Here is a 22,100-nt window from a genome sequence, read left to right on the forward strand (position 1 = left end):
CTCAGCGGTCTGCCCTGCAGCAGCAGCTCCCTGGCTGCACTCAACGGGTGGCGTAGTCATCAACTAATTACTACTAATAGACAGCCGTCTAGTTTGACTCCCTGGGCACGGACCGGGTCACCGCCACGAGACTACAACCCTCCACTGATCCGGCTCCGGGTAGGCTCCCGCGTGCGCAACGCAGCGCGACACAGGCCCAGGGGCGCGTCAGATGGACTCTACATGCCTGGTTTCCACCGTGAAGCATGGAGGAGGAGGTGTGATGGTGTGAGGGTGCTTTGCTGGTGACACTGTTGGGGATTTATTCAAAATTGAAGTTATACTGAACCAGCATGGCTACCACAGCATCTTGCAGCGGCATGCTATTCCATCCGGTTTGCATTTAGTTGGACCATCATTTATTTTTCAACAGGACAATGACCCCAAACACACCTCCAGGCTGTGTAAGGGCTATTTGACCAAGATGGAGAGTGATGGGGTGCTACACCAGATGACCTGGCCTCCACAGTCACCAGACCTGAACCCAATCGAGACTGTTTGGGGTGAGCTGGACCGCAGAGTGAAGGCAAAAGGGCCAACAAGTGCTAAGCATCTTTGGGAACTCCTTCAAGATTGTTGGAAGACCATTTCCGGTGACTACCTCTTGAAGCTCATCAAGAGAATGCCAAGAGTGTGCAAAGTAGTCATCAAAGCAAAAGGTGGCTACTTTGAAGAACCTAGAATATAAGACATATTTTCAGTTGTTTCACACTTTTTTGTTAAGTATATAATTCCACATGTGTTAATTAATTGTTTTGATGCCTTCAGTGTGAATGTACAATTTTCATAGTCATGAAAATACAGAAAAATCTTTAAAATAGAAGGTGTGTCCAAACTTTTGGTCTGTACTGTAAGTGAGTGGTGGCCCAGTTTTGCACGGGGGCCCACCGGAGGATTCTTCTGTTCTCCTGTGGGCCAGTCTGAGCCTGCTGGCCATGGCTTTCTCTTGCAAAATTAGCCACTAGCCGGGAATGGTAGGAGGTAGACATGGGCGATCAGCTGATTTCCCTAGAGGAAAAATTTTTCAAAGACATTGCTTCTAATGAGACAACCTCTTTAATAATCTAGCTAGGTGCAGACAGGACTCTACATAGGGGAGACTCTGCACAAGACATTCTCCCCCTGAGTGGGTAGAAGCCTACTCATATAATTTAATTGTATGGTCGTCACTAAAGGCCTCCATACACATTAGACTAAAGTCAGCCGAACCTGTCGATAGCGTCCCTCCCCTGAATTTTACTGGCCATTGCTTTTAAGACTGCTGGCGACTTTCTCATAGAGAACACCAGAGCGCCGGCCAAGAAACCGTTCCTGTGTATGGGGGAGTTGGGATCACACAGCAGTTATTAGATTAGGATAGCGTGATCTTCAGCTTTTGCATTGTTCTGTTAGAGGAGATTAATTCTGTAACAGGAAACCAATTTCAGCAGCCGGGCACATAGTTACAGTACATTGTAGAAAAAAAGACAAATATCCATCAAATTCAGCCAAAGAATGTGGGGAATGGGATATATGTACATCCAGAATACATAATCCAGTCTGTCTTAAAAAGTAAGTTTTTCCTTCTTGATCCCGAGTGTTGATCAACATTTAGAACTTTACATAAGTATTTAAATTTTATGTTATTTTTTTTAATTATCTGTGACCAGATTTGTAGTTTACATGGTAAAGAAGACCTGTCTCCTATGGAGACTGAACCTTTTTTTCTCCAGACGAAAGGAGTATCCACTTGCCTTTTGAGTGGGTTTTACATGAAACAGCCTTTGATCATGTTTTGTGTATTGGCCATTTATGTACTTATACAAGTTAATAATGTCCCCCCTTAGGTGTCGCTTCTCCAGAATAAATAAATGTAATTCTTTTAATCTTTCCTCATAACTAAGATCCTCCATGTCCCTTATGTTTTTGGCTCTTCTTTGTACCTTTTCTAATTCCAGAATATATCCTTTCAATGAAATGGTTCTCAGAACTGAACTGCATATTCCAGATGAGGCCACACCAAAGAGGTCGTATTAGGCTATGTTCACACATCATGTTTTTTTCAGCAGCAAAACGTGATCTCTTGTCAGAGGGTTGTTCAGGATTTTTCTTGCTTTTTTGCTTGTTTTTTGGTGCGGTTTTTCAGCTTTTTTTTTTTTCACTGTCCTTTTGTCTCTTATGCATGTTCATGAAGTTCAGTGATAAAAAAAAATCTCATTCTGGTTATGGCACTAAACACACTGAAAAAAAAAATGCTGAAAACCCTGACACCTGCATTTTTGCAGCGTATTTTCAGCACCCATTACTTCCAGTGGCTGAAAGAGGTGACATGCTCTATTTTGCAAAATAACATGCAAAGCACAAAATCCTCAACAACAAAAAAAAAAAGCCAAGCCGTGTGCATGAGATTTCTGGAATCTCAAAGACTTTGCTGGCACTGTAAAACACAGCTGAAAAAAACCCATGATGTGTGAACATAGCCTTATATCCCTGTTATGCGAGTCCATGCCTCTTTTACTACATGACAATATCCTACTGTCTATAGGAGCCGTTGATTGACATCACATGCTGTCATTTAGTCTTTGATCTACAAGTACACGCAGATCCTTCTCTACAAGTGACTCTCCTAGTTTAACTCCTTCTAAAGCATATGATGCACACATATTAGTGTTCAGGTGCATAACTTTACATTTCTCCACATTTAACCTCATCTGCCACATGGATGCCCAAACATTCAGTTTGTCCAAGTCAGGCTGTAACTTCTGAACATCCTCCATAGACTTTACTATACTAGATAGCTTGTATCTGCATAAATAGAAACAAACACTATTCATTTATTCTTGTATATCATTAATAAATATAGTTGAATAATAGTGAATCCAGCACTGAACCTTGGGGTACATAGAACTGGAGGCCATTCGGAGAGGCCTTCATTCACCAGTTTTTTATCCAATTACAAGCCTTACTTTCTAAGCCTATAGACCTTAATTTATCCATCAGGCATCTATGTGGGACATGTATCCTTCAAGCCGAGGGTACTTTGAAGGAGTAGGGCATGTACCACTGTAGGATAGGGACAAGATACAACTGTAATCAGTGTTGGGAAATTGGAGGTATAAATTATCAGGCTTATTCCAGCCTTAAATGTTTAAGAAACTTAAAATACAGTTTATCCCATTGTCTGTAGCATCTTCTTGTCAAGGCCATTGGTTTAAAGGGAATGTGATGAAATGTCCTATTATTTAAGAGCTAATTCCTGTCCTTTCAGAAGAGTTTTCAGCAGTCTCTTTATCATGAGAGGCAGGGTTACAATAACTGGTAAACCCCCTATAAACAGCTGATAACACAGGATCCAATCACAGAACATGTTCTCACAGTTCCCCCTGTTCACCATCCTTTCACAATGACACTTGAACACGCTCAAAATATGCTTGAATACAAAAGATAGGGTCAGAGTCTGTTCATTAATGCCATTTTTTATGAAATATTAACTTTGAAGGTCTTTCAGCACAAGATGACAATTTGATATACCCTTGGGGTAGCCAAGTTGTACAGTGCATTTTCTCATCTATTGTTTTCATCTATCTCCGTCCTACTTTTCCTTGCAGGTCTGGATATACAGGAGTCAGAGGGGAACAGAGATGCTTTAAAATTAAGAAGGTGGGAAGGTGAACTGTTTGGAAATGCCAAGATACCAGCCAGTGCCTGAGCTTGGTTTGAACAGTCATTTTATGCTGACACACTAGTGTTGAACAGAAGGAAACAGCAGGCACTGCACATGGGTTAGTATTCAGTATAAATGATCCAGAAGTGAGTTTGCACCTTTTATACTGTATGTCAACACTCCATAAACCAGTCCATGTACAGAATATTAATATGCGATAGAAGTGGGGCACAAGCGTACCCCCGTGCAGAAGTTGGGGTATTAGTTGACATTTAGCCCAAAATATTCAAACTTGTAACCCATATCAAGATATTGCCTTTGTGGCACCCCAGGGGTCCGGTTGCCACAGTGGCATTGCCTCCCTCACAGAGAGTGATACCATGCAAGGAAGGGGTCCCCTAATCAGGTTTATCAGCATACAACACTATCCTGGCTCCAGACCAGCAAGGGGAGCTCCTCCCCTTCAAACTGGAATCTGGAGGCGGGGTTAGTAAGAGTGAGTTGAGAGGGGTTGGAGACAAGGCAGCCACGAGGAAGGACCTGGGGAAGGGAGCTGTAGACAATCTCACCCCAGAGAGAAGCGCAAGTGAACCGGACACCAGAGTCCAAGGCTGTGGGGCACTGAAGGCCCAGCAGCAGAAACCGGAGGGCAGGAGACTGCAGGTCTCCTGGCCCCATCAGACGGTCGGCGGCACAGCAGCTCCATAGAGCCCAGCACCGCCACGTGGGAGCGACACTTGAGGAAGGCCCGAGCTGCCTGCCATACGGGTGAGGAAAAAGACATTTTACTCAGGGACGAGGGCCAAACAGCTTCAAACAGCAGGGCCAAAAGAATAACGCAGAGGGAAGGCCTACAACTCCACCTGGCGAGGTGGATCCCCAACTTGCTTCCAGGCCGCCCAGACTTCCACTACCAGCTAGGACCCGTGCCCTGATCTGCTCTGACAAACCGCAAGTAAAGCTAAGAGGAAACCGCCATTAATGTGTTGTCTGTTCATTACCTGCGCCCTCAGCCCTGCACGACACTGTCCCAGCCGACAACATCTACTCTTCAAATCATCTACACTGCCCTGGAGCTAAGCTCTGCCTGTGGAGAGCTGAACCAACTCGGCTGCGTCACCATCAGCTCCAGAGGATCTGCACCACAGCGGCGGCTCCATAATGCCACATACCACAGGTGGCGTCACGAACATTATTATCCTAAAAACTTTATTCCCTTTTACTTTCCCTTTAATTGACCACCCTAGGTCGCGGACCGGGTCACCGCCACTGTGACATCCCCCAGCATCGACCGGCCCGGCTACCGAGTACCCTACGGCCCAGGGGGCGCGTGACCTTGATCATCAGATTTTCTGTGGGTAAGATATACTGATATTAAGAAATTTTAAGGTACCCTTGTAGCTTTTGAGAAGTATGATCTTTTTTTTGCAAAGCAAGTTGCGCTTGATCCAATTTTTTATTGTGAAATGACATCAATGCAAAGATATTCTGACACAATCCAAAAAATGTTATCAAGGCAATGTGCTCTAGTTGTAGGAAAAAGTGTCATTGACCGCTTGCACTGCTCTACATAGAGAAAATGATACAGTTTCCAAAGTTTTCCTACTGATTCGGCTGATTGTTCTGTGCTGGACTTTTTAGATATTTGTCCACCTTGCCAATACCCAATATTAGCTTTAGACTTCTCAACATACATATATTAATACATCAATCAAATGTTCAGAATTGCAGAACTTGTATTTGTGGCACCCCAGGGGTCTGGTTTCCACAGTAATGTAATGTTATGTCTGAGAGCAGGTGGGAGGTCCTTTGGTCAGGGATCCTGTGCATGCCACACCTCCTGCTCAGTCTTGGGAGGGGAAGAACTTCCCCTATATAAACCCGGGGCTGAAGCAGGGTTAGTCAGTCAAGGAGAGTAGAGACAAGAAACAGCAGAAGCTCAGTGGGAGCAATACTACTACGAGTCAGGGGCTGGCAGCTGCAGAGCTCGCCCTGACTGAGAAGCTTTCTTACCGGACCCGGCGTCCGAGGCTGTGGGGACTAACTCTTACCCAGCAGCAGAAGCCGACCGGCAGGGGATTTCAGGTCCTCAGGCCCAGAAACCCGAAGGCACGGTCACACGCGTGGGACCAGCACCGCCATCGTGGAGCGGAAGCCATTAGAAGGCCCCGAGTCACCGGCCATACGGGTGAGCACCACACGGTACACTCAGGGACGTGGGCTACTTATATCCGCTTCTAGCAAGGTAGCCAGAAGAGTACAGTCAGTTTGGGAGGCCTACAACTCCGCCTGGCCAGGGGAGATCCCATCTGCTCAAGGACTGACCAGGCCCCGTTCGCTAGCAAGTACTCCGGGAGGGTCTATCGTTGTTACCAGTAATGACCCTGAACTACACCGTACCGTCTCCGAGTGGTTCCTGCTACCCCCATCATCCACATCTGCTGCCCTGAGGCCATACCCCTCCTGTTGGGGGTTATACCATCTACGCTGCACCATCCATCCACCGGCCTCAGCGGACTGTCCTGCAGCGGCAGCTCTATAGCTGCATTCAACGGGTGGCGTAGTCGTACAACATCTACCGCTGATACATCGCCGCTCAGTTTGACTCCCTGGGCACGGACCGGGTCACCGCCACGAGACTACAACCCTCAAGAGATCCGGCTCCGGGTAAGCTCCCGCGTGCGCAACGCAGCGCGACACAGGCCCAGGGGCGCGTCAACTTTGGCGTAGTCGGCAGGATTTCGTGCCCGCAACCACCGGGTACTGCGTGCCTGAAAAAGAGACTTTTCAAACTTACCTGTGGTGAAGATTCCCGCCATCCGGCGCCATCTTCTGCCATCTTCCCGCCATCCGTGGAGTTTTCCCGCCATTGGACGCCATTTTGAGGACGCCGCGCGGGAAGAAGAGGGGTGTGGACTCCGAAAGCGCGCGAGAACTGAAGTCCCGCCTCACGTCCGGACGTTGCGTAAGGTCATGGAAGGAGCCCAGCAGATGCCGACGTCACAGGAGCGCGACGGAAGGTCCTCAACCCTGACGATCCACTGCGGAGCCGCGGCCTACGGAAGAGGATCATCGCAAGGTAGGCCACGGTCCACTAGGGGGGAGGAAGATGTCGGATACGGAGGAGAGCTTCACTGCCTCAACCCCCGCCAGCGCTACCGCTGCTGCAGTTATGCCCTTCACCATGCCCTATATCCCGGGAGCAGCTTGGCTACCCCAGTACTCAGGGGAGTCACATACCCTGCATGACTTTAGAGAAAAGCTGGATAGCCTCTTCCAGGTGTACCCCCTCACAGAAGAGCAAAAAGTGAGCATCCTGGTGGCCCAACTAACCGGGGCAGCCAAAAGGGAAGTAAAATCCTGGCCACCTGGGAGGAAGACTGTCGCAGGGATACTAACCCGGCTGAAGGACACCTTTGATACCCGCACCTCAGCCGAGATTAAGCTTAGATTCTACGGGTGCAAGCAGCGAGCGCATGAGAGTATAAGGGACTATGCACTAAACCTACAAGAGGCCCTGAGGGCCATTAAGCAGACCGACCCTGATGGAGTGGGAAACGAGGACAGGCTGTTGACCGAACAGTTTATAGAGGGACTGTATTGTAATACCCACCGAACCCAGTTGCGGGCAATGGCCTTACAGGATCCCCATCTGGGCTTTGCACAGTTCAAGGACAGAGCCATCCGGGTGCTCCGAGAACCGGCACCGGGTGGCGTTGTGACCCACAAGCGCCCTGCTATCACTTACCATCAGGAGGCGGCGCACTTGTCGGCAGGGCCTGTGGGAGCTGATGCGCAGGCTTTGGACAATGACCCGGCTCCAGACCTACACCATCAGGTCCAAGAGCTAGCTAAGAGCGTTGCTGCGCTAACCCGAACTGTGCAGTCTTTACAGGCTTCCACCCCAGGGAAGATCCAGCTGGCATCCGGACCGGAGGACATCCCGTGGCGTCGACCAAGGAGGACCCCACCGGCCAGAGGAAGACCCAGTGATCGATACAGCGAGGACGGACGACCCATCTGCCGCCGCTGCAATCAACCCGGACATATGGCAAGGTACTGTTCTTTAAACGGGCACAACCTGGGGTAGAGGGCCAACCCCCAGGAAAAAGATCACCAGGCCCATCGAACTGGCGCGACAGATATGTGGGAGGACGTCCAGTCTTGCCTGTGGTACTGGATGGCATTCCCATGAGTGCCCTACTGGACACCGGGTCACAGGTCACCACCATCCCGTACGTGCTCTTTAAGCAGTACTGGAATGACTCGGATATTACCCGCTACCCTGACGACGACTTGAGTATCATCGCCAGCAATGGCCAGCCCGTGCCACAGATCGGATTTAAAGAAGTGACCATCAAAATCGGTAGAGTCGAACTGGCAGCACAGGGACTGATCATTGTAGATATTGACAAACATGAGAGTCACCCAAAAATAACTCTAGGAACTAATGTAATTGAAAATTGTCTTGCAGAGGTGATTTTCCTTTTACAGCAGGTTGCCAAGAACGCCAGCTCCGGCGAGCAGCGGGTGCTCCAGAAAGAGATCCGGGCACTGATGCGACGGCAACAGGTGGAACTCTCCGGCGGTGAGATTGGTAGCGTAAGAATGTGTGACCCTTTTCCTATTGCCATGCCCCCAAAAAGTGAAATGATGATTTGGTGCCGGGCAGCTATTGGTCTGAGAGGTAGAGATTACCAGGCAATGGTAGAACCAGTTTACTCGGACAGTAGGCCCACCATTTTGACAGCACGGGGGGTGGTTGATGTACGCCATGGGAGGGTGCCCGTTCGCATAATAAATATTGGGGAGAGGGAAGTGTACCTGCCCCGGTATGCCACACTAGCCAAATTATATACCATTAACCAAAATTCTATACAATCTGTGGAACCCTTGCCTCCATCTCACCCGGAGGAAGGTAACGGCTCTAAGAAAAACATGGAGGACTGGTGTCAGCAACTACATCTGGGTACTGACTCCACTCCCGCACACCAGAAACAAGGAATCTATCGGGTGGTTCAGGAGTACGAGAGAGTGTTCAGTAAACACCCGTTAGACTTCGGGCGAGTCAAGGGGGTAGAACACCACATCCCCACGGGAGACCATCTTCCTATAAAAGAGAGGTATCGACCCGTACCCCCTGCCCACTACCAACACGCCAAGGGGATGCTTAGAGACATGAAGGAGGCTGGGGTGATCAGGGATAGCTGTAGCCCCTGGGCAGCTCCACTAGTCTTAGTCAGAAAAAAGGACAACACCATGAGGATGTGTGTAGATTACCGGAAAATCAACCGTATCACACACAAGGATGCGTACCCCTTACCAAGGATAGAGGAGTCTTTGGCTGCTTTAAGATCTGCTAACTTCTTCTCTACCTTGGATCTCACTAGCGGGTACTGGCAGGTTCCTGTAGCAGAGGCGGACCGGGAGAAGACCGCATTCACCACCCCGATGGGACTTAGTGAGTTTACCTGCATGCCGTTTGGACTTTGTAACGCACCGGGAACCTTCCAACGATTAATGGAGTGCTGTCTGGGACACAAAAACTTCGAGACGGTCCTGTTGTACCTGGACGATGTCATCGTATATTCCAAGACTTATGAGGACCACCTGAAACATCTGGCGGAAGTGTTCGAAGCCCTGGCAAGTTACGGCCTGAAGGTGAAGCCCTCTAAGTGTCACCTCCTGAAGCCAAAGGTGCAGTACCTGGGACACGTGGTGAGCGCTGACGGAGTGGCTCCCGACCCTGACAAGATCACCGCAATTAAGGAATGGCCAAGCCCCTCCAGCGTAAAAGAAGTGCGGCAGTTCCTCGGGTTGGTAGGCTACTACCGAAGGTTTATTCCCGGTTTCACCAAAAAGGCAGCACCTATGCAGGACCTCCTGATAGGCCAGTCCCGGAAGGCCAAGAACCAGAAGCCGCCCTTCAAATGGGAGGAGCTGGAAGAAGAGTCCTTCCGCCAGCTGAAGATGGCCCTCACGGGGGACGAAATCCTGGCGTACCCGGATTATAGCCAGCCCTTTATCCTCTACACCGACGCCAGTAACATCGGGCTAGGAGCCGTACTGTCCCAGATCCAGCAGGGGAAGGAACGAGTAATTGCCTACGCCAGCCGAAAACTGCGACCCACCGAAAGGAACCCCGAGAATTACAGCTCATTTAAGCTAGAGTTCCTGGCCGTAGTATGGGCAGTCACCGAGCGCTTTAAGCATTACCTCGCTTCTTCCCGGTTCACCGTGTACACGGACAACAACCCGTTGACACACCTGGACACGGCAAGACTCGGTGCCCTGGAGCAGAGGTGGATGGCCCGTCTGTCCAACTACGAGTTCACAATCAAATACCGGGCCGGACGCTCCAATACCAACGCGGATGCCCTGTCCAGGATGCCCAACCTGCCGGACGAAGGAGAAGATCCGGAGGGACTGGAAGAAGTTGAACTCCCTGCGTTCCACCGTCATGGGACTATCCAGTATTCCCACCGGGTAAGGAGTAAGCAGGCTGTTACGTTGAACCCCTTACCCCACTACAACTGGGCGGAAACGCAAGACAGTGACCCTGCCGTCCGACTGGTGAAGGAGATGCTGACTCGCCCGGAGGCTTGCCTTGAACCAGACGCTCCGGAGGAAGCCAAACAACTATGGGCAGAGAAGAGTCGACTGTTCCTTTACAAGGGGAAGTTATGCCGCAGAATGGTTAACTCCCGGACGCATGAACTACTCTGGCAAGTAGTGGTGCCACGAAGAGACGCAGCCATGGTGATGGAGGCATACCACGACGGAGCTGGACACTTCGGGTGGAAGAAGCTGGAGTTCCTGTTGCGCGAGCGATTCCACTGGGTAGGCATGAGGGGAACCATTGAGAAGTGGTGCAGAGACTGTGGCCCGTGCAACCTGAGATGGAAGGACCGCGCCAGCCAGAAGACTCCCCTGCAGTCCATCGTCACCCGGCAACCGTTGGAACTGGTAGCCTTGGATCATGTAAAACTGACCCCAAGCAGAAGTGGCTACGTCTACGCGTTAACCATCGTGGATCATTACTCCCGGTTTCTGGTTGTCGTCCCCGTCAAGGACTTAACGGCTCAAACAGCAGCTAGAGCCTTCCAGCAGCACTTTTGCCGTCCACCCGGGTACCCGGACCAAGTGCTGACGGACCAGGGACCTGCCTTTGAAGCGGAGGTCTTCCAGGAATTCTGCAATCTGTATGGCTGCCGGAAGATAAGGACGACACCCTACCATCCGCAAACTAATGGCCTTTGTGAGAAAATGAACCAGGTGGTAATGGATCTTCTAAAAACGTTGCCCCTGGAAGAACGCAGTCTGTGGCCTGAGAAGTTGCCCGATCTGGTGGACCTATACAACCATATCCCGGTAGGTTCCACCAACTGTACCCCGGCTTACCTAATGAGGGCAAGACCTGGTAAGTTACCTGTTGACCTGGAAATGGGAGTCCTGACACCCGAGGACACTTCACCAGAAACAGACTGGGACACAGAGAGGCAGCAGCAGTACCGGAGAGTACAGGAGAGCGTGGAGTGAAGTCTCTGTCAGGCTAGGGAAAGACAAGAGAAAACTTACAACTAGTATGCTCCCGCTGTTCCCCTGGTACCCGGAGAGCAGGTCTTGAAGAGGAAGAGACGGCTCCACAAGTTGGACGACCAGTGGGAGAAGGACCCGTACACCGTACTGCCCTCAAGCCACGAGAACCCGAAGGTTTGTACCATCAGTAAAGACGGAGGGGAAACCACAGCCATTGTATCCCGGGACCACCTGAAGAAGTGTCCCGAACAACTGAGGAACCCTGAAGAGGAACAAGAAGACCATCGACCCGTAGAGGAAAGGGAAGATATGGTTAGTACTGTGCTCGGGGACTTCCCTCGGTCTTGGACTCAAGTCAATGGTGCAGTTGTGGTACCCGTACTTACCTTCCTCCAACCAGCATCCCAAGCACCTACGGAGCAACAGGTAGAGCTGGAAGAACAGCCGGTCCAGGAGGCAGAAGACCCCACACCCGCAGACCAGGAGGGTCAACCCTCTGTTTGCAGTGAGCCTGCCATATCCCTAGTGAGCCAGGGAACTCGTAGACAGCTGCCCAGTTTACCCTTGACAGCTCCTACACCCTGTAGTTCGGGGCCAGACAGTCAGCTCCGTAGGTCCACTAGAGCCACTAGAGGCCAGTTACCCACACGCTGGAGGATTTGAAGTGTATAAATTGTTTTATTTATGTTTATCTGTGTATTGTTGCTTGTGTATAATTTTGTGTTTCCAGTTATTTTTAGGAATCCTTGGTGGATTTACCGGGAATCCTTGTACATAGTTGGAGCGTAACCCAGGATGGACTAGAGACTGTTAAGGACTCGGGGTAGGACAGACCCCTACCTGGTTACGTCTCCCTGTTTTGGTGAAATGGACACCTTGCTTTCTTCAAAGACTGCACCCGGTTACGGACATGCCGTGACCACCTTTATGTGTTTCTTATTGTATTATTATTGTTTATATCTTGTTATGTTTTTCTAAAATATGTTTAGTCCCGGAGTACTAAATTTTACTAGGGGGGAATGTGGCACCCCAGGGGTCTGGTTTCCACAGTAATGTAATGTTATGTCTGAGAGCAGGTGGGAGGTCCTTTGGTCAGGGATCCTGTGCATGCCACACCTCCTGCTCAGTCTTGGGAGGGGAAGAACTTCCCCTATATAAACCCGGGGCTGAAGCAGGGTTAGTCAGTCAAGGAGAGTAGAGACAAGAAACAGCAGAAGCTCAGTGGGAGCAATACTGCTACGAGTCAGGGGCTGGCAGCTGCAGAGCTCGCCCTGACTGAGAAGCTTTCTTACCGGACCCGGCGTCCGAGGCTGTGGGGACTAACTCTTACCCAGCAGCAGAAGCCGACCGGCAGGGGATTTCAGGTCCTCAGGCCCAGAAACCCGAAGGCACGGTCACACGCGTGGGACCAGCACCGCCATCGTGGAGCAGAAGCCATTAGAAGGCCCCGAGTCACCGGCCATACGGGTGAGCACCACACGGTACACTCAGGGACGTGGGCTACTTATATCCGCTTCTAGCAAGGTAGCCAGAAGAGTACAGTCAGTTTGGGAGGCCTACAACTCCGCCTGGCCAGGGGAGATCCCATCTGCTCAAGGACTGACCAGGCCCCGTTCGCTAGCAAGTACTCAGGGAGGGTCTATCGTTGTTACCAGTAAAGACCCTGAACTACACCGTACCGTCTCCGAGTGGTTCCTGCTACCCCCATCATCCACATCTGATGCCCTGAGGCCATACCCCTCCCGTTGGGGGTTATACCATCTACGCTGCACCATCCATCCACCGGCCTCAGCGGACTGTCCTGCAGCGGCAGCTCTATAGCTGCATTCAACGGGTGGCGTAGTCGTACAACATCTACCGCTGATACATCGCCGCTCAGTTTGACTCCCTGGGCACGGACCGGGTCACCGCCACGAGACTACAACCCTCAAGAGATCCGGCTCCGGGTAAGCTCCCGCGTGCGCAACGCAGCGCGACACAGGCCCAGGGGCGCGTCATATTTATAATAGTTTGTGCCATATACACAATATTATTGGTGATTTACACTATTGAAATAACGCTGTATCGGCTTTGTACTTTATAAGATATATGCACACTGGGAAACATATCACAGGGTGAACAGAAATAGCACAGCTTTCCCTCTGCCTCTTGAACATATTTCCAGTACGTGGTTGGCATTTATGATAGGTCACAGGAAACACCTGGCAGATCCCGAAGGCAGGAATTTGCTAGTGCAGAAAATGTATTATTTTAATTTAATTTAATTCTCTTTATTTGGTCCATTGACATAACAATAAGGCGGATGCTGACCCCGAATAGGAGCGCATGTCCGCCCAGTCAGCAGAAAATTACCATTTTACATTTTCATTATCTAATGAAACTCAAGCCCACCCTGTCCCCACTTACCAGTTCATCTAAGGTAGAACATCATATAAAGGTAATGTCATCTAAAAAGCAAAGATAAAAGGCCAATATAGAAATTCAAAGCCTCACATTAGTGCAGTAAATCTTACTCTATCGGGACTGGATTATTTCCAGATAGTGTGGAATATCTGAAGAAAAGTCCTGGTGCACGCTCAATGAAACAGAAGCAATTCATCTATGAGGCATACAGCATGGGAAAGATGACATTATTGCCCGATCATGTAATGCATGGACAGGCTGAGTCCTAAGGGTTAAACATGTCTGCAGTTCATAGCTTAAATCATTGTTGGACTTACTATGAAGGTTGCATCCAGTTGAAAACCATTGTGGGTAACACAGGGTCAAAGTGGCGCCATAGCTTAAGACTTGGCACAGTGGGTCCAATAAATGGATCATATAAGTTGACCTGTTTCCCGACTCAATTGGTTTGTGACCCCTACTAGAAAAAAAAACAAATCGTTCCTAACTGATCACAAAAACTATGTACTAAGTCAGTTGTCCCCAACCGTTCTTACCTTGAAAGCCACATTCAGTTCTGAGAGATGGTCATGAGCCACATCCAGTGCGCTTCCCCTCCCCCACTGCAGTGTCCCCCACTGCCCCAATTACCGGCATAATGACAGCTAAAGCTTCACCACAGAAAGAACCTTGTGCCAACCTCTCAAAGACAGTATACTGAGATCCAGGGGATCCCACATTCAGAATTCTCGCATGAGGCATTCCCACCATAATATCGTATGCAGCTTCAAAATCACCCCTATAAGTAATATGATGATACCATCTCCAGCTCACCATATTTATTCCCCCACCCCTCTTCCACCAACCAGTATCTGTGCATCCAGATCTACTCTTCTGCGAAGGGCAACTCACAAAAGTCACCATGACTGATGGAGACCTTCTCTTCACGGCTGTTTGCTAGACCTAGTGCTAATGCACTAAGTTGGCAGATAGCCGCAAGTCACGCGCCCTAGGACCAAGAGCCACGCGCCCTGGCTCCACGAGCCACAGGTTGGGGACTTCTGTACGAAGTAAAATATACCTACCTCCAATGGTCACTAATGGGACAAAAATACGATGATGTGATGGGAGACGTGGAAAATCTTTTAGCATACATAAAAGTTACCCAACATATAATGTATCACCTATATTTATCGGCCATATTTCAGGACTATAGAACTTACCTGTGATTCGTACTTTAATCTCCGTATAACTTCTTCTTTGAAGACCAGAAGCTCAGCTGGTGTGTCTTTGCATGGAAATTTAGCCATGTCTTCTCGTCCTTTGTCCAGAGGAAATTCGTGAAATGTTATGGGGTTTAAGAACTCGCTGCGGGCGCACACGTAAGCCTCTCCCCGGAGCAGTGAAATAACCGACCAAGTCACAGGGGCAACAGCTGCCCTCCCTGCTATGGATCCAAATAATAGGAAGGTAGCGGGGATCGAACAGTTCCTCACTGCCCTTTTCCGACATTCTGCTACTAGATTCCAAGTGTGGTTATTTAATATGATGCCAACGAGAAACAAGACGAGGGCGGGCACTCCAATAGCTGCCAGTCCGTACATATAGTTTCTCTCTGGAGAACAAGGGCAGTGAAATGCCACTACAGAGAACAACTCCTGGCTGCCAACCGTTCCCAATGCCACCAGTCCATTGAATATCATCACATCTCTGCTCTTGAAGAACAGAGAAAAGAACTTCAAGTTTTCAGATATTAATGAAGCCATTCTTTTGTGGTTCCAAGGTCCAGAAAAGCGTGCAAACTTTACACTGCAGAGAAAAAAAGAAGGTTTCAACTCAACAGAAGAAAAACTAAATGAAAATGATAATGTGATCTTATTTTAATGTTTTCGCTGCCTTTTCCGGTTTCCATTTCCTTTTCAGACTTGACAGTCTAGAGATAATATTGTGGTAGAAGGAAAAACAAAATGACAAATAATGTGAGCTCAGCACAAAGTAAAGTTCAAAACTACTTTGTGTTAATTGATCATTTCATGCAAAATGCATTTCAAAATGCAAAATGTGACTTTCTACAATATAAAATTCTAGATAAAAAGCTATAATGTGAATCATATGATGAAAAACCAACATGAATCCTCTATGTGACAATGTAGGAACCAAAACCTTAGTGTATGTGCACATGTTAAGTATTTGGTGCAGAAATTTCTGAAACGTTTTTGTATCTCTTGGTAGGAAAAACGCAGCGTAAAATACGTGAACTTTTTATTCTTTTTTTTTTTTTTTTCTTTTTTACATGTTTTTGTTGCAGATTTCTCCCCATTCATTAGTATGGATGAAAGCTGCAGCAAAAAAACTGAAAGAATCGATCTAAATCTGCACGGAAAAATAAACAGCGTGTGCATGAGACTTCAGGATTCTCATTCACTTTGCTGATATCAGGAAACCTTTCAGGTTTTGTGACAATTCTACACTGAAAAAAAACACGACAACGTGTGCACACAGCCTCAATGTATGCCTGCTTATAGTTATTGTCTGGTGTGCGAGTGTATGAATAATGTACAGTATACGGCTCTGGTTGTCACAACAGTAACAAGCTTCACACAAGCACATTCAAGTTCTGAAAAGCCTTGTTAGACTGCAAAAAATAACATACAACGTAACAATAAAAGTACAACGTCTCTGGAATAATTATTAAAAAAAAAGGAAATAAAAATGTGCTTTTCTCTTCAGAAAAGAAAAGAAGTAAAAAAAAAAAAAGAAATAGAAGGAAAAGTTTTCACAAACTTGATGTATCCACAGTATAACCTAGGAAAAATTACCAGTGAAGTTTTCTGTATTACAATGTGGATCTGCATGGTGATTCTGAAGCCATTTAAAAGAACGGATACAATTCACAGCTTTTACAATAGTAATAGCATACAGCGTATTGTTCTTGATTATATTTTATCTATGTTTCTTACCTGTTCTGTGGCAATCACTCTCTTTTCACACTTCACCTACCATTGTACAATAAATGGTAAGGGAGCAAATGCCCAAAAAAAGCACTATACACCTGGAACATGGGGCCTTTGCAATTATTTGGCTTAGTTTAAAAAAAAATGGGGGTTGAAGATTCTTTCCTGGCATAGGAATCTTGCATCAAGCGAGAAATGTCAGGATCATGTGCATGGAACTGGTGTGGCTCTGTAGTACAGGAGAATTCAGTCCCAGGTGATGCGGTAAAGCCACAGTCTGGTATGCACCTGGAATTTGTGCAGAATCCTTAAAATACTATGTATGAAAAATGGCTGCAGGGAAATGATAGAGCACAATGTAGAAACATATTGATCTCTGTATTGCAGTTTGTGCCCCACGCTGTATTGCCCTGTACCGAAACAGATTTCATTTTACGTTTATTCCACATTAGAGGTTTTCCAGGAATAAATATATTTATTGATGCTCTCTCCTTAGGGCAGGCGATCGATATGCAATCAGTGGTGGTCTTATTGTACTTGCAGACATATCTGACACTGCATCGTTGTTCCATTAAAAACATTTTACCAAGCACTTGTGGAAATAAATGTGAAAAATCAATAAGCAGGGAGGGAACATACATATATGTTTTTATAACGTAATTATTTTTTTTTCAAGAGAAAATGATACTGATGTATGTGAAAGTGTCCCATGTAAGGCAATATTAGATCAACGCCCAAGGCGAAGAATTCCCCTGTGTATGTTCACATGTAATGTTACCCTACAGAAACTAGTACAGACCTGTTTGTGATACTATTCAGGATGTTACCTAGAAAGGAAAAAAAGAAGGGTGGAGGTGACATAACAGGTGAAGAGAAAAAAAAAGTGAGAAAAATGCTACAAATAATAAAGGGTACTAATACCAAGTACAGAGATTTAAAGGGTTGTGGATTTCACTGCAGATCGGTCCCGTAGGATCATTCTCTTACCTAATAAAATGCACACTGAAGTCTGGAGCCATACAAAAAGTTTAGCGAGCAGCTGAGACACTGTCTATTGTATGAATTTTTCTTTTTTGATGCACATTATTTTTGCTTGGTAATTTTTGCATTTTTTTACATTTTGACAGATTGAAAAATAAAGACTTTAATATGCTTCCACAGGATTTGCATAGATTAACCACATTTTAGAACACATTGTAGGAAAATGCATATATGTTTACATGCACTGGAAAAGGCAATAAAAATGTGCAACAGCTGTGCACTGAACGATTTGTGGGACCCCCATCTGGAGTCACACACGGCTGTGAGCCATCAAAGTCCTAAATATCCAACTCTCAGCAGCATACTCATTACGGCCACATGGCAGGAGAAGGAAACAATGGTGTGAAACAACCAAACTTTACCATAGATGATTGAGGTGCTGCTTCTGGTACAGTTCAGGGGCCCCTTCAGTCTAGTGACTACTTGCAGGCACACACTGGTGTGTGTATCCATGATGGAGCACACCGCCCACCCTCAGGGCAGTAATGAACAGGCTGCAATGTATATATCCGCCCAATTTTTTCTTTTTTAAACGGATGAGAGCGGTATAAAAACATAAAAAATCTCAAACTTTGGTGCAAAAACAGCAAAATTTATAACTTTTTAAATTCCCCCTGAATGTTCCATGTGGACATACCCTTAATGCAATGACAAGAGTGTAAAGAAAACAAACAAAAAAAATGTCCAAAAAAGTGTGCGTCCCTCCGCTAACACCTTTTATGAAACTGACTTACTGAAGGTATATTTAGATAAAAGCAACTGTGCCATGGCCGAGAGCAAAGTGGCAACAGATGCTTTAAGTTTTACCGTGAATTGCTATGTTTTTGCAAATTAGTTATTGAATGCACTAACCTTTAAAACTGTGCGGCCAATAACCACATTGCAAGAGTGCATGAATTAATGGTAAGAAGTATATAGTTTTCCATATAGCACATGGATGCAATGAAAGAAGCCGTGGTGGCCTCACTATATACCGTAGCGCTGTCCTGGTGGCCTCACTATATACTGCAGCGCTGTCTTGGTGGCCTCACTATATACTGCAGCGCTGTCTTGGTGGCCTCACTATATACTGCAGCGCTGTCCCGGTGGCCTCACTATATACTGCAGCGCTGTCCTGGTGGCCTCACTATATACTGTAGACCCTGAAGCGCTGCATAAGATCATTTAATACCATATGAGACCTAATCAATGATTAAATGATGTTACATAGTTACATAGTTTATAAGGCCGAAAAAAGACAAGCGTCCATCCAGTTCAGCCTATTTCTTGTGCACTGCAGCTATTCCGCAGCGTTGATCCAGGGGAAGGCAACAAAAAAACAAAACAAAAAAAAACAAAACATGCGGTATAGGCCAATTGACATCATTGAGGAAAAAAATCACTTCCCGACACCAATCTGGATTAATTAACTATCACTAAGCATAAGATGTAATTTTATTGTTCTCAAGAAAAGCGTCCAGGCCTCTCTTGAACTCATTAAGTGAGTTGGACATCACCACTTCCTCTCCCAGAGAGTTCCAGAGTCTCACGGCTCTGACCGTAAAGAATCCCCTTCTATGCTGGTGCAGGAACCTCCTTTCCTCCAGTGAAGCAGGTCAGGCAGTGTTACTGATTTTACTTGTTATCCTTCTTATTGGGGATGAAAATAATAAAGGCTATAACTTGCAAAAAGTTGATGATGTGGGATATATTGATCCCCTATGGGTGATCCGATGTCCACGTGTAATCTGAAGGGTGGTAAATATGTATCACATCACGGTTACAGTAACTTCACAGATATTTACTAACAAACACAAGATCATCTCCGAAATGTTACAGATGACAGCAATAGGAAATTAAGTCACATAAACCAGTAATCCGGTCCTGATTCAGCCCATCTATAGGTGCAGAGCTAATACAGCACAGCAGGAGAAAGTAATAGGAAAGCCAGAAGAATGAATCATTTTTTCCAGCTTCTTGTTATGGTGGACACATAGAGACCTGGAGGAGGCTGCATACGTACCGTGTTCCGTAATAATAAGGTTAGAAGTTACAGTTCCTTCAGAGGGTCTTCAGCTTTCTGCAGTCAGCCTTCCAGGGAGTCTGGGTCCTTGCAGCCCGGGCGGGACAGACTAGCAAGACTCTGCTGAGGAGCACAGACGTCTCTGTCCAGGAGTCTTCCCTGGGTGTGTGCAGAGGAAACGTCACGTGAACTCAGCTACAAGGGGGATCCGGCCAACAATCTAATACAGATGGGGATATTTTCCTGCTCCTCTTGCCATAAGCTCCAGAGCAGGATTGTAATGCTGGATCTTAGGACTCGCTCACACCACCGTATAAATCGGATGAGTGCAACCCGATAAAAAGAGGACCAATGTTATTCAATGAGGCAGTGCAGATCTGTGTATTTTTTCTCAGCTGTATTCTACATGAGTAAAAAAATCGCAACATGCCGTGATTTGACTCCAAAATCGGATGGGTGCGAGAGGAAAATCGTATGCCATAAGGACCATCAGAGTAGCATCTGATTTGTACAGATACATTCTAATTCTGTAAGATGGGAAACTGTAAATTACACATTTGCCTCCTATTCAAATCAATAGGAGGCAGATGTGCAGTACCCTGCAGCAGCCACTACAAGTAGACGGAGCAGCTCAGCAAGTGAGCAATTCTGGCTGGCCACCACTGCCTGCAAAAGCAGCTGATCGGAGGGGGTGCCGTGTGTCGGACCCCGGCCGAGCAGACATTGATGAGCTATCCTAAGGATAGGGCATCAATGTAAAAGTAGTGGACAACCTCTTCAATGGCTATGGTCAGACGGCCTTACATTCACTTATCTGCATAATTGGCCCGATTCTCTCAGATGCGAGAATCTGAGCACATTGTGAGTAGAAGATGGAGAACAAAATTTCTCCCATCCTCTCCATCCTGTGAGTCTGCATATATCATCCGAGTACAGTCCGATGTTTTCCACGCACCCATAGACTTGAATGTGTGAATAGCATCCGATTTTAAAGCGATTTTTTTCACTGACAGATTCTGTCATTGAGTAACATTGGTCCGAGAGCTATCTGATAAAAAAAAAAATCTGATAGCACTTGTCCGTGGAATACGCTGGTGTGAGAAAGCACTATAGCCTATTATTCCATAATAATTATACATAGTCATGGAATCATGTAAATTATAGGATCGATAAACATGTCAATGATAAGCAAATGATAAAAAATGGAAACAAAATTTTGAAAAAAATCTCAATTTATTCAGAAGGGAGTATGAGCGCCACATGCAGAAATTCCCATACTTATATGCCTCAGTGAGGGTATTAAAGGAGTTGCCCACTACTTTCACATTGATCATTAATGTATGATCGGCTGGGGTCCCGCACGCGGCACCCCCGCCAATCAGTTGTTATCGGTACCGGCGGCCGCCGGCCGGAAGTGTTTACCTGCGGAGCTTGACCGTCCATCTGTAGTGGCCACAGCAGGGTACTGCACATCCGCCTCCCATTGAATTGAATAGGAGGCAGATGTGCAGTAACAAGCTCCAGCCACTACACCTTGATGGCCAAGCACTGCAGGTAAGCACTTCCGGCCGGCGGCCGCCGCTACCGGCACTGGTACCAGCTGATCGGTGGGGATAAGGCATCAATGTGAAAGTAGTGGACAGCTCCTTTAATGGTTGGTCTGACTAATGTTCCTCTGTCCACTGCAGGCAGCTCCCTTTGCAACCGTTGACTAATGATGTCCCAGATGTGCTCTATGGGAGACAAGTCTAGAGAACCTGCAAGCAATGGTAGCATGTTTAGGCCACGCAGACTGCTCACAGTAGCATGAGTGACATGCAGGCTGGTGTTGTGTTGAAAAATGACTCCTGGGACGCTTTGGAATATTGGCGATACCACTTGATCCATGATTGACCGATTATATACTGCAAGCGAAATTGGACATCACATACCAAGTCGAAGGCGCCAAACAGTGTTTTCACAAACCATCAGAAAACGTTTGCAATCTTTTGGGCTATGGGCCAGACGTCTACCTACAGATGTTTCATTGACCTCACACCTCTGCTTTCAAAGGCTATAAAGGTGCAAACCAAGACTGTAATGGAGGCTGGAATGAAGGTCTATCCTCTTTGATGCAATGAGATTGGTCTGGAGAGCATGTGGTTAACACCGTGAAGAGGCCCTCACGAGGCAACATCACACAGGTCCTACTCATAGGATTATGGTGTGGGATGGCATAATGTATGGTAGCTGTGCCCCTCTAGTCTTCATTCTAGGTACACTAACAGCTCAGCGTTACATTAGTTTGGTTGTGGAACCAGGGTATGGCCATTTTATAGCCCCCCACATCAGATGGTGCCATCTGAGGATGAGGTGAAACACTTGGTTGAGCTAAAGATAATTCTTACTCTCTGCCTCTAGATACTTTTGTATGGTGTGTAGGGGATCCGCTGTCGGGTATGCGCTGGTGCACACACGAGGATCCAGTTCTTTGGTTCAAAACAAATGTGCGGTTTATTAA

The 22,100-nt window shown here is 47.1% G+C and overlaps 1 protein-coding gene across 1 annotated transcript in view; it reads right to left on the bottom strand.

The window, feature by feature from the left end:
* The window catches only part of CALHM2 (calcium homeostasis modulator family member 2), a 30,842-nt gene extending 11,052 nt beyond the window's left edge, over positions 1–19,790 (bottom strand). Inside the window, exons 1-2 of the mRNA XM_073685340.1 lie at positions 19,601–19,790; positions 14,827–15,412 (exon numbers count right to left, since the gene is read on the bottom strand). Coding sequence (XP_073541441.1) covers positions 14,827–15,369 — 543 coding nt within the window. The 5' untranslated portion in view covers positions 15,370–15,412; positions 19,601–19,790. The remainder of the gene's footprint in view (positions 1–14,826; positions 15,413–19,600) is intronic.
* Between the last annotated feature and the right edge of the window lie 2,310 nt (positions 19,791–22,100).

Source organism: Phyllobates terribilis, unplaced genomic scaffold, assembly GCF_046119375.1.
Source record: "Phyllobates terribilis strain yellow unplaced genomic scaffold, ASM4611937v1 Scaffold_5__5_contigs__length_657084704, whole genome shotgun sequence".
Lineage (NCBI taxonomy): Eukaryota > Metazoa > Chordata > Amphibia > Anura > Dendrobatidae > Phyllobates > Phyllobates terribilis.